The following is a 13,269-nucleotide window of genomic DNA, read 5'->3' as shown; positions in this document are numbered from 1 at the left end:
TACCTATAAATTCCCTAAAGCTATCATAAACCTCGCTCACCTCTTATTCTCCAAAGTATCTTCAGGCTTTTTATCACACTAACTGTTTATATGATAGTCGTCCTGAATTTCGTTGAGTGAAATGTTTAATCTAGGGTTTCGTTCCATTGTGTTGTGCTTTACAAAACAATGAACAGTGATGAGGTCAGTTCAATAAATGCGTGTACTTAAACAATCAGTCAGTCCCATGATGATGAACGAGGCCCTATGAATGGAAAAACAGTTGCTTATGGGGCAATTTACATTGAATAGAAGTCACTTAGGCGGACAAATGGGTTTCAAAGAGAGTACAGTCCTATTGACTTGTGAGAAAGCCTATGTCATGCCGTGTCGTCTTTTCTACGTGAATTGCGCCCAAGAGGTGATGACTAAAAATTGTATGTAAAAGAGTTAAAGCTAGATAAGGATAAAACATGTAGCTTTACTTAGAGTTCTGAAAAAGGAGCAATCGTTATTCTTAACACGTGGGCTCTGGTTTTACACTAAATTTAATATTGTAATTAACTGTTTTGTATTTTTAATTTTACAAAACTTACTACTACATTAAGTTTTACAAATTATTTGTAAAACTTAATGTAGCGTAAATTGGAACGTTTTCTTTGTAAAATTAAAAATAAGGTATTTAATTAATAACTATTGTTTTGTATTTATTACTATATTTGAATATATTCGGAACCACGATATTGTACCATTGAAGATAATTTGTTTTAGCACGCATGGAATACTCTGATCGAAGTTATTAAGGAGCCCGTGAGAATCAGAATTGGCAAGCAAGGAAGTGAGTTCCCCACTGTAGCATTGATGACTTTATAACTGGAGTATATAACAAACATATTGCACCAATGTTGATATTATTAAACTAAAAACTTAAAACGATTAAAAAAATTACACGAGAAATCAAAATTTTATAGTTTTTCTTAATGCTGGCCGAAGTTTGCCATTGTGCGTTATAGGAGAGTAAAATAAAATCACACATTAACTATCATAACATAATTTTAAAACAATGTAGTAACTTTTCACTTATCGACATTGCTTTTAGGCACTACAACAAAGTCACCGAAAGCTGTGATATTGGTTCATAAACGAATATCAGATTTGGGGGCTGACTCAGTGAGAGAGGCTCAGGGGGAAATAGGAAAGATGCTAGCGCCATCAACGTCGGCAACACCAAGACCTGTAATGTCGTCTTCGAAAACCACAACACTATCTTCGACAATCACAACGCCATCTTCGAAAACCATAACGCCATCTTTAGCCGAGAAGCCGGTACAATACAAGCAACAGAAACTAATTATACCCATAATAAAGCCTATAACTTACACGGAATGGGCTACTTTCCCGGGCGTGGTGGCGGTCACTGACAAGTCACTGAAATTCACAGGACGATTCAATGAAGGTACGGATTTACAAATGAATGAAAGTATTTTACAAAATAGTAATTATGAACTCGAAACGAGTAACCAGTTTGATACAAACGAAGAATTAGTTCTGATATTGTAGTTCAGGAAAAAATGTATGCTTGAACGAAATAAATCTGTTAGCGAATAATCTTTAGTCTTTTAATGAAATTCGATGTAGTGTAGTTCCCTTTGCTAGAACAGTAACAATTTGACTGTCTTTGGGGCGATTAAATTGTAATTATTAAATTATTCATAAAGCTAGTGCCTTTCTCCTACGAGCGAAATTATCACATTGCTATCATTAAGATAATATCACCAAACGATGAGATATAGATCACTCGGACAAGAAAATACTGAGTGATGTACATTTTAAGATTTCCAGAAACCTTTCAAGGAGTTTGTAGAGTACTCTATTACTTCATCACAAACTATACGGACAATAGAGACTATACCACCGTGGAGGAAGATAAGAATTCCGGTGGTCCTTGAACCCAAGTACATAACGGTCAATGATTGGAATAATTTGCAAAGACCCATGTTTGCTCAGATACATCAAATAACAAAAGGTGACATTTCTCTCATTTCTACATAATGTATTAAAAAATGCTACCGGCGTGATAGTGATAGAAGATTTTGTTTTCTCATTAATAATTTCTACGGAACGGACGCTGCGTATTATGTTTTATTTTGAGCGAATTGAAAATACGTTTGCTAAAATTGTGTTGTTATGAGATGGACAAGAAATGAAATGTGGTCAGAGTTTTATTGCAACTTGTCTACAAACGCCATTCTCAAGAACCCATACCTGCGGGAGTGATTGGTCGAGAGAATCTCTTCTTCCGGCACCTAACTAACGCTGGGAGTGCCAAGCAGAAGCTAACTTCTTTCTATCTAAATTTTTTTGCTATCTATACAGTGTCGGGTGGCAAATAAAGTTTTTTTATCATTTCAGGAAGTACACAAAGCACTCTCTCCAAAATTATGAAATATTATTATACCGATGGATTTTATAAAGCAGAGGCAACAGAGCCGTGCTATTCAAAAGTCAGGTATTTATTTAAAAGTCGTCTTTTTGAGAAAAATGATTGTAATTAATACTTCTTTCATCAACATACATTCATAATTAGCGGTATGTTTTTTAAAAGTTTTATTATTTGAAAATAGTGTATGTATCGTTTTTAATGTAGTCAACATTTTAGTCTGTACTCTTAAATTTATTGTTTATGAGTAACATCAATATAGGCCTATCACAATTTGATTGGTAAATGTTTTTGATCGATCCAACGATAATGCATAATTTATACTAAGTTTTTGAACTATTTATTATTAAAATGTATATTGTTAGTTGAAGGTTGAAGTGCATAAAAAAGAATTATATCGAAGAGATATTCATGTTGGACGATGAGTGGATGGATGGTTTAAGATGAATGCACATTGTACTGCACTGTATATACAAATATAGTGAATAAACATTGAATCAATATTTTAGAACACTATCGCCGCGTCATTAATTGATTAGGAACTTCATTAGTTTGTTGTTATTACAGTCATGTAATCTTCTTCTTCTTATTGAATCAGTAAGTACGCATCTCATACAAACGAAAAACAACTTCAAGCGTATTATGAATTGATAAACGTCAACGAATTGCATCAGCGCCAAATCTAAGACGATCATGGACAGGCATAAACGCTGTTATGCTGTCATAATTAAAAATTTACCTCATCATTATACATTACATTTTAAAACATTGAATAAGTGCGTTCCAGTACAAAAAGGGAACTTTAAAAATTTGAACAACCACATGAATTATTTTATTTTTAATTCGGGACTTAATCACGTATAAAACATTTTAATTACCTCGACGTTTCGAGGTTCTTGAGGTGATCACCTAAGGACGTAATCCCCTTTCAATCTCCGGGCGTTTACAAGATTGATTGCAGTTTTGGGAGTTTCTATATTGGGCAGACAAAACGCACCATAGTGGAAAGAGTCAAAGAACACATTGCGGCTGTTGAGAACCGTCAGCGCAATAAGTCTGCAATCGCTGAGCATTTGCTGGAATCAGGACTAAACCACTGGATTGAGCTTCATAATCCCAAGATCCTTTCTACGTCATCACTGTAGTAGAATAGTACGTGAAGCTATTGAAATTAAAAAAACACCGTAATTTCAACCGAGAAGACGGTTTTAAGCGTTCATCGTCATGGGATCCAGTTATCAGCAAATGAAAACGACATCAAGTATCTCCCGACAAGTTGTCGGATGTCGTGAGTATTGTATGTCGATGTAGTGACAACCCTAGTGGACAAATAAATAATGAAGATCAAGTGCGGGTAGTTAGAAAAACTCGCACGGCTAAAAGATGCTGACACCCGCCTCTTCAGTCCCTTCGAGACCATGGACGTTGCAATACGTCCGAAACGTTGATGTAATTAAAATATGTTTTATACGTGATTAAGTCCCGAATACAAAATCAAAAATAATGTGTGAAAATCGTGAATAAAATTAATTATTACGAACGGCTTAAGGCGTGTTTGGGCGTGCCAATGTGTGTTTACCTTTTAAATCACTTAAATCCCATCGATAGCAATATATGTCAGTATCCACTTCTCGTCCCAATGTCTCTTCTGTCGCTCAGAGGTTATTTACTCTATTCCTAGTACATTCGCCTTTTTTTTTATAAACCTTTTCTTTAAATGTTTTTGATATCAATTCTGTTTTGAGATTTTCTGAATTTCTAATTAGAAATTATTTGAAATAAAGCAATCTGACTATACTATGTATTTTAAGCCTCCTTGGGCATAAATGGACAGGAATGTCGCTTATCATTGTTCGTCCCGTCGTCATTTGGTATCATAAAAGAAAAATTGAGTTCAAACATATCAAAGTGTTGGCAAACTGCTTAGTCTATGGCAGAGTATTATGGCAGTAGAATTGTGAAAAGAAACCCAGACCCTTACAGACTGAAACTGTCAAAAAGTTTAGACATCTGTACAGTTTGGTGCACTATGTTTTTATAAACATTTCATGCATGTTGTTTAATGATTAGGAAAGTCCATTATTTTTGTGTGAATTCCAGTTAATTGCTTAATGACTAAAGTCCTTAGATTCCTCTGTTCTGATCCATGCCCGGCAATGGGAAGTAAAGGTGGATAGTGTGAACCCATCTGATAAACTTGGTAGTTAAGATTCTTCTTCTTCTCGGGGTGCCATCTCCTATCGGAGGTCGGCTATCATTGTGGCAATTTGAGTCCGTGAAGTTGCGGCTTGGAATAATTCTGTGGTCCTTATGTCGAACCACTCTGCAAGATTTTGAAGCCATGTGGTTTTTCTACGACCACGTCCTCTGCGGCCCTGGATTTTTCCCTGCAGAATGAGGTGCAGCAGAAAGTATTTATTACTCCGCATGATGTGCGTGAAATACTGCAGCTTTCTCTTTTTTACTGTTTTTAGGAGCTCCAAGCCTTTGTGCATCCTCCGCAATACTTGTCATTGGTGACACTATCCGTTCACGATATTTTCAAAATTCTCCGATAAACCCACATTTCGAAGGCTTCTAACCGTTTACATAATGTCTGAGTTAGTGTCCATGCTTCTACTCCGTACAAAAGAATTGAAAATATGTAGCACCGCACTAAACGGCCTCGTGTCGATAGTTTGAGACTACGATTGTGAAGGAGGTGGCTCATTTTAATAAAAGCAATCTAGCTTGCTCTATGCAACATCTAACTTCTATGCTACGGTCTTCCTGGTCGTTTACTATACAGCCAAGGTATTTAAAAGAACGGATCCTGTCAAGTGGTTTGTTCCTAGCGTGGAGGATAGCAAACGTCTGCGGAGCACGGCCGACAATCATATACTTAGTCTTTTTGATGTTAATATTCAGACCGTTCTGTGCGCTGATCGACTCTACACGATAGAGCAGTTGCTGTAGATCTTCCATGGAGCTGGCAAGGAAAATCGGTTCGTCGGCATATCGAATGTTATTGGTGCGACGCCCGTTTACAACAATCCCTTCGGTAGTCTTTAAGAACTTCTGAAAAAATCTCCTCCGCGTAAACGTTGAAAAGCAACGGTGATAATACATCTTTGTCTCACTCCTCGTAGTATCTCCACATCATCTGCGAATTCTTGCTCTACGCGTACATTTGCTATCTGTTGCCAGTAAAAATTTTTAATCACTACGATGTCTCGAGTTCTTAGGTTTTAGTGTTTTTTAGGCACTAAGATGTCTTTAAAATCTAGGCCTATCCTTTCCAAGATCTGTATCAACTTGTCATGTTTCACATAATCAAATGCTTTTTCATAGTCGATGAAACAGATGTAAGCGCATCGACTCATGTCCCAACAACGTTGCATAAGTATTTTGTAACCAGAAAGTGCGTCGTGTGTTCCACAGCCATTTCTAAAACCGAACTATGTATCTGAAATGTCATCTTCATACTTCCGGTATAGTCTTTTATGAATAACTTTGAGAAACACCTTCAGGACGTAACTCATTAATGGTATGGTGCGGTACTCATTACCACGTCTTGCGGTGCTGATTTTTGGCAAAGCTATAAAGGTAGAGTGGAGCCATTCTGAAGGAATGATACCAGAATTATAAATTGAATTGAAAAGGTGTACAACAATATCTAGGTGTTCATATTCTAACAATTTTAGGATTTTAACGGGAATTTCGTCTGGTGCAACTCCTTTCCCGCTTTTCGCAGTTTGAATTGCGTGGGAAACTTCGTCCTTTGTAGTAGGTGGTCCAATTTGTTGTGCACATATGTACTCGTTACTCGAACGTTGATCGTGAAATAACTCTTCAATATACTCCTTCCATATCCTTAATCGGTCCTCAACTGTCATGGCATATCTATCGTCTTTATCTAGTAGAGTGGTAGCGAGTGGTCTTTTCTTTTGCCATATTAAGTCATTGACTTTCTTATGCATATTGAAGGAATCGTGCTTGGCATGTAATACCTCTATCTCTGAACATTTGTCGTTAATCCATAGGTCTTTGGCCTTGATACATTTTCTTTTCACCTCTTTATGAATCTCCTTGTACTTTTGAGGATCCTTGTACTTTGCCAGTCGTCTCTGAGTCATTAGGTCCATAAGTGGTGGTGGTTAAGATTAACTATCTATAATAGGCTAATGTGCTGTTGAAGTTGATGATGATGGCGTACAAACCGACTGTCGGCTAAACGGTCCACTTTGTAGAAAAATTAACATCATGTTACATTGAGAGACCAAGGAGGTATCCTAAACATTTTAAGTTTATGTCATTGCAGTGGGTATCTCTACCATTTAATACAGAACAGTGTAACTTCACTGAAACAGGTAGGGACGTTTCTTTTTCATTTATAATAGTTATTCGTCCCGCCATTTGAGGAGCACTGCCTCTGCGCCCCTATGTGCCTGTAATTTCACTGTCTGTCATATCAATTTCAGTCTTATTCAGCAAAGAAACAGAATTGGTATCACTATTACTTGTGTTTAAATTTTGGAACCTTTTTTCTGGTTATTGTATTTTTATAGCTACTTAATAATGTTATATTTAAGATGTGTTTATCTTGTATATTTTTAAGTGAATAAATAACATGCATAGTTTTTGTAATTTTTTTCGCACTATCAAAGTAATCTTTATATTTCAGCGGAAGTTTATTGATGTATGACACTAAAAAGCATAACTGAAGCAAAATGTCCTAAGGTAGTTTATAACTGTAAGATCTCTTTTAGGCATATGCGAGGAATGCTACGTTGGCAGAATATGCATATGATGTCAATCCACGAACTCGTGACAAAGTTTTTACGAGTAAGTTGAGCTAAAATGGAATTTGTGGGTAAAGGATGGACGGATTTATAAAAAGCAAAATTTCTTTTTTTTAACCGACTTCAAAAATGGAGGAGGTCCTCAATTCGACTGTACTTTTTGTGTATATGTTACGCAATTACACCGGTTTTGTGGATAGATTTTGATGTTTCTTTTTTTTTGGAAAGTGGGTAGCTTGATCCCATTTAAATTTGAAATAAAATAATCCGCCTCCTAAGGGTGGCAAACTAGGGGATGAATCCAGTCTCGCGCACTTTCCGGTAACCGATTTCAATAAATCTTGGCAAATAGATATAAATCCAAGGTTAAGAATAGTTTTTTTTAAAGTTATAATACTTAGATGAATAGCAATTTCAATTAAGAAAACGTCGTGCTACTTTCGTATACTATCGCAGTCCACAGTTGCACATAGGCCTCTCCCAATGTGCGCCATTACTCCCCTCCTCAGCCTGCCGCATATAAATGCGGCAGTTACTCCATCTTTGCAGAGATTTTAGATCATATCCGGTTCTATAACCGTTCTATGATGGTTTCTAAAACATCAATTACTTGAAGCCTGTCGGAATGCAACCAACGACTTGACATGTTCCCATATAAAATAATCGTGTGGAGTCAGATTACACGATCAAGTCCGAATCTCGAAATCATTCTCTCGTCAAATAATTAAAAAAAAATTTAGAGAAGATGCAAAATTACAGATAATGAAAACGTTTTTTCATTATCTCTAATATTAAATATTGAAATTTATTCATAATATTTACAGTACCTAATAAATGTTTACTTTAGCTATGATAGTTAAATTATTTGGAATTCAATAATGAAAGTAAACCAATAAAAGATCTATATATCATAAGTAAGCAAATTACATTTTGAAATCGTTAAATTGACAACTACACACAGTACTATATGATATTATTAATTAAATTAATTAATTGATTGCTATTAATTGATATGGTCGTCAACTAAAATGTGATAGGGTCTTGGAAGATGACGATAAATGATGATGTTAAAGTGAAGTAAATACAAAGGTCTGGGAAACTGACAAAGCAGATAAAAAAAAACGCACGTGGCATTTGGCTGCCAAATATATTACTTTTATTTCGTGTGTTATATTTTTTTGTTTATCTGGCAGTTACCCAAAAATTATAATTTTCGTATTATGCCACTTTATATTTAGGGTACGATATTCCTATTGGTCGTGTAACATTGAATACAATGATAATGCAATCTTTCGGGTATAATTTTAGTATTCCCTGTTATAAAATATCATATCAATTTTGTCTTTACTTATATTATACAGCTCTGTGTCGTTTGATGGTCTATTTTCGTTGTCGACAAGTGAAAATGTGATGTGTAGCCACATCATGTTGGGGGAATACGGTACGTACATGAGGTAACCTCATGTACGTACATTCCAACCTACCTGGAATAAATTTTGAGGGCTTTGTAAAGATGTGTGTGGTTTGGCATTTCCACGATGAAATACGACATCAATATACAATTCACCAGTTTTTGGCAATTTTCATAAATTACTTAGGCCATACTGAAAGTTTCTGGATTCTGATCAGTAGTTATTATTATTAGGGTGGTTCATTTGAGGCCTATGAGGCCTCTCATCACTGCGACCATTAAATGATCTATTGTGATCACCACTAATTACAGTTCGGAGCCAAGTCCAACAGCATTAAGGAACTGAAGTACTTTCCTGGCTCCGACAGTTTTTACGCCCTCTGGGTGTGGTCTGTGCCTAGCCAGTATGGAACTTCGTATGCCCATTAGAGGGCAGAACTGGGTGAGGAGATGCACAGGAATTTCACCCGCCTCGTGGCAGAATCTACATTCTCTGTTTTCTCTCTGTCCAATATTTGACATGTGCTTATTCAAGCCACAATGCCCTGTTAAAGCTCTTGTCAGCATTCTGATGCCATTCCTGTCCAGTGACAGGCTTCTCAATAGTGTTTGGTACTGAAGGCAGCTTTCAGGGCTTTTGAATGCTCAAGACCCTTAGTCTGGAGCCACACGTTACGGGAGACGTGTGCACTCTCGTTCAGCAAAGTGAGCTTTGCCAGGCTGTGTGCTATCCCAATAAAGGGCTCAGGACCAATGAAGGCTTCCCTAGTACCAGTCTTTGCCAGTTCGATGTCAGAGTGACCTGGAACACATTATTCCTTTCCCTGAGAGTATTCAGTATAGTTACGTGGTTCTGTACAATCCTCGACTCGTTCTGTACTCCATTTTTCTTTCCGGTTTAATGCAGTACACCCAGGTTTCATCACCTGACACGATATTATATACAGCCAATGATTGTCTTCCATTCAACTTTATTATCATTTGATGGCACCACTCTACACGCAGTCGTTTCTGGTATTCCGTTAAATAATGCAATATCCATCGAGTGTAAAGTTTCCGAACCTTCAGATGCACATGCAATGTCGTTTGCACTTGGCTCATTCCAATGCCTAACATAACACGAATTTGCTGACAAGTAATTTAATTGCGAGTTTCAGTCAGCTGTCGTACGGTATCAACATTAAATTCGGTAACCGCGGTCGCCGGCCGACCCTCACGAACATCGTCATGGAGATGATCACGTCCACATCTAAATTCACTGAACCACGAATACACGGAGGAACGACATAGGGCTTCATCACCACATGCCAATTGAAGTCCCAGACTACTTGTTGATTTACGCCACATCGCAAAATCGTACAAAATTATGGGCCGAAATTTACTAATATCATCGCGCTCACCCCGCGCGGTCGAAGAGCGGAGTCTGCGGCCGCCGCCGCCCAGCGACCGCGTGCACGCGTTCAGAGACCGAACTGTCATGGCAAAATACGCTCTATTTTTTTAGCTTTTACGTTTTAATCTAAACGAGCAAAAATATCAACTTCAGGCCATTACTGCTAGCGGACTTCAGGTTTAAGGAAAATTTAAAAAGTTGTAATTGCATATTATTTGTACAAAAAATGCAAAGAAGAAAAAAGAGACGCAGAAGATATTGGGTTCACCCTATTTAAAAAAAGGGAAGAGTCTGGAGAATTTCATACTCTATTTAAAGATCTCCGAAAAGACGAAGCTGGATATGCAAATTATTTCAGAATGAATATAAAAACATTTGATAAGCTATTGACCATGTTACATGATAAATTCAAGCACCAGAACACTGTTAGCTGGAAGGCACTAGCTTGTCTTTTATCTACGCGGTCGCCGAACGGAGTCTGTCTTCGACCGCGTGGCGGTAGCGCGGTTGTATTATTCAGAGGTATTTATATGTTATTGCCTAGTGAATAGAATTCAGACTCGCCATTAATGTACATGAAGGCGTGATAACTGGGCGGTCGCCGCGCGGCGGCCGCGCGAAAACTTTCTCCTCGTGTGTCTGGGCGCTTACAGTTTTCAAAACGACGCCACAATGAAAAAACAAACGACAGTCTCATAAACTAAAACGTGATATGAGTATATTAGTGTCCCTGTGACTATAGAGAGTTCCTTTTTCAAATTTCGTATTTTTTTTAGTTTCTTTTACAAGTGGTCAGTTCCAGGAACTTTCACTATGCCCCACGTATAAACTTAAAACTTTCCCGCCCATTCTTAAAAAATATATTTTCACTTCACATGCTCTAAAAGTAAGTACATCGATATAGCTTTACGTAGCAGGAGTAGAGTGCATTATTAAATCGCTAGGGAATAAAAAGTACCTAGTTTTTAATTTACTTCGAGCTAGACCTAGACAAAATCAAACAGCCAGTACTTATTCTAGTTTGTGCCAAAAGGTAAAAGTTCAATAAGTGAAACAATGTAATTATCACTAAAACAACTCTTAAGAATAATCACAAAAACAAAAAAAGGGTAATTGTAATTTAACATTACAATAATTCATCGAAGTAAATAAACCTACACAGAGATCGCTGCACTGCGGAAATTCAATGGAAGAGTACTTGTGTGTCGACCATTTTCATTACGAAAAGGTTACGTTCTAAGACTACACTCTGTTTTAGTTCTGTGCCATTTCCGCATAGACGGTAGCGCCATATTATTTTCCTGCGTTAGTGCGTTTGCATATTTATGGACCATTTTAGTGATGCGACGTAGCACTTCAATCGTTCGAAGGCCCGCTAATCGTGGCGTTCTGTTGTGTTTGTTGTAGTCCGTCAACCGGACGGTTATAAGAAAATACCGCGAAAACAGTTAGAATTTTGGCTCGTGATTTTGTTGTAGAGCGTAAATAATTGAAATAATTCTTTTTCTCGCATCGAAGTGAAAATTAAAGATTTCACCTTGAGACTAATAGCCTATATAAACCCTCGGAGTAATAGACAACCCCGCTAAAGGTCGGGTGGTTAACCAGCTCGGGTGTTTATTACCTCGTTTTGTCCCTCGATAAAAAATATACTGTTTTAAAATGCGCACTAAAATATTATTTTTTAAATGACCATACACACCTACTTATAAAATTTTAAAAGAAAAAAGTAATTAGTTTGTTTAAAGCCAAATAATAGCAAAAACTGACTTTTTAAGCTACCCATTACATAAAGAAACTTCAAGAAGGCAAGCAATCATTATTAATACAAAAATCGAAGACTTAGAAAAAATTCCTTCGATCAGGCCGGATCGAGATCCGCTAAGCTTAGTTGGCATAGCATCTGCCACGATTTGCTAGAAGACGTCGGTTTTTTCTTAGTGTTCGATCTTTGTATTAATAATTACTACAAAACTAGAAATGTAACATTATTTCCGAAAAACAGTGATAGGCATTACCCTAAACCAAATTAAACTTGCGACCCCTATGCTCCAACTTAATAAACTGAGCCCGTTTTTGTCGGGCACTGTATACATTTTTTTTAAATAAAATTTCAGAAATTGTACATATTTATCAGAAAAAATGTTTAAAGCTCATGTTCTAATTAGAAAAGCTTATTACAAAATCAATGATTACTTATATGATACGAACGCATACAAAAAAAATATTCTTCCCAGGGGAGTTTGACGTGGTATTATTAATGTGGCGTTTCAAGTGTAATTTGATTACCTACGAAATAAAGATACTTGATTTGATCTCTTTGAGAGATGATGACTAATTAATTCGTTTAAATCGAACTGCAAAACACAGATTAACACATATTTATAGCTGATTTACAGCGACTAGCACCATTCCCATTGGCACGCCAGCAGTTGTGCTGGATCATGTCGATTACGTCGATACAGCCACTTATGATGTCATTCTAATGGCGTCCATTCGTGTCGTAAATAATAAAAATAGTTAGTCTATATAGTCCCACTATTGGGCACAGACCTCCTTTCTTAATGAAAGGACTTGTGTCCCCACGCGGGCAAGTGAGTTCGTATCGTGTGAGAAATTATTTCATAAAATAATATCAATAATAATTACATATGGTTTATAGTCATCGAGTATATAACCAAAAATAGAGACGAAATGTGATTTAATTTGTTTGAAAACTATTTTGTGTGACAACTGCGCTCTGATTGGCCAGCCCGGATTCAAAATAATTGACGGGTGTCGTCTATTGTTTCACTTCAAATCGACCAGTTTAACTTGAGCTTTGCTATAATAGACAAAAATTGAAAAATTGCATGTTTAATATTTAATTACCGTTTGTTTTCTAATTAGATGTTTTTTTGTATTTCCTCCACCACCGAATGCAACAGCCCCCCATAGTTAGAGATATAATCTTTATTATAATAAATACAGAATATTATTGGAATATACGGAGACGTACACACAGGTCAGTTGTTGGCGCTGTACTATTTCAGTTTTCTAATTTGTGATTTCAGTGCAAACGAGAGTTGATATTTGAAAGTAATATAAGGCCCATTTACCATTTGTGTATTTACGTTGCCAGGGATGGATGGCCTTTATTTCGTCTCTATTTCTGGTTATATACGATGGTTGTAGTTAACCCATTAGCCGCTTCGTCACAAAAATGTTATAGTACTGATGGTCGCCTCTGTCGGTCACTGTATTGCATTCATTATATCTTCATTCG

General features: G+C 36.8%; 1 protein-coding gene across 1 annotated transcript; it reads left to right on the top strand.

Annotated features, from left to right (window-relative positions):
- The first annotated feature begins 788 nt into the window (after positions 1-788).
- Positions 789-2,534, top strand: LOC113233915. Its single transcript, XM_026469149.1, has 4 exons — positions 789-817; positions 1,079-1,435; positions 1,814-2,005; positions 2,392-2,534. The coding sequence occupies exons 2-4, from the start codon at positions 1,180-1,182 to the stop codon at positions 2,532-2,534; spliced, it is 591 nt and encodes a 196-aa protein (XP_026324934.1). The 5' UTR covers positions 789-817; positions 1,079-1,179.
- The last annotated feature ends 10,735 nt before the right edge of the window (positions 2,535-13,269 follow it).

The sequence above is a fragment of the Hyposmocoma kahamanoa genome, unplaced genomic scaffold (genome assembly GCF_003589595.1).
Source record: "Hyposmocoma kahamanoa isolate Upper Pololo Valley unplaced genomic scaffold, ASM358959v1 80, whole genome shotgun sequence".
Taxonomy (NCBI): domain Eukaryota; kingdom Metazoa; phylum Arthropoda; class Insecta; order Lepidoptera; family Cosmopterigidae; genus Hyposmocoma; species Hyposmocoma kahamanoa.
The sequence above is the reverse complement of the archived record's forward strand: the minus strand, read 5'-3'. Positions and strand labels throughout refer to the sequence as shown.

What these genes read in the sequence shown, in the direction of transcription:
- LOC113233915 (XM_026469149.1), top strand. Translation starts at nt 1,180, where the DNA reads ATGCTAGCGCCATCAACGTCGGCAACACCAAGACCTGTAATGTCGTCT. An exon ending in CACAGGACGATTCAATGAAG is followed by an intron (nt 1,436 to 1,813) that starts GTACGGATTTAC and finishes GTACATTTTAAG; the next exon opens with ATTTCCAGAAACCTTTCAAG. An exon ending in GATACATCAAATAACAAAAG is followed by an intron (nt 2,006 to 2,391) that starts GTGACATTTCTC and finishes TTATCATTTCAG; the next exon opens with GAAGTACACAAAGCACTCTC.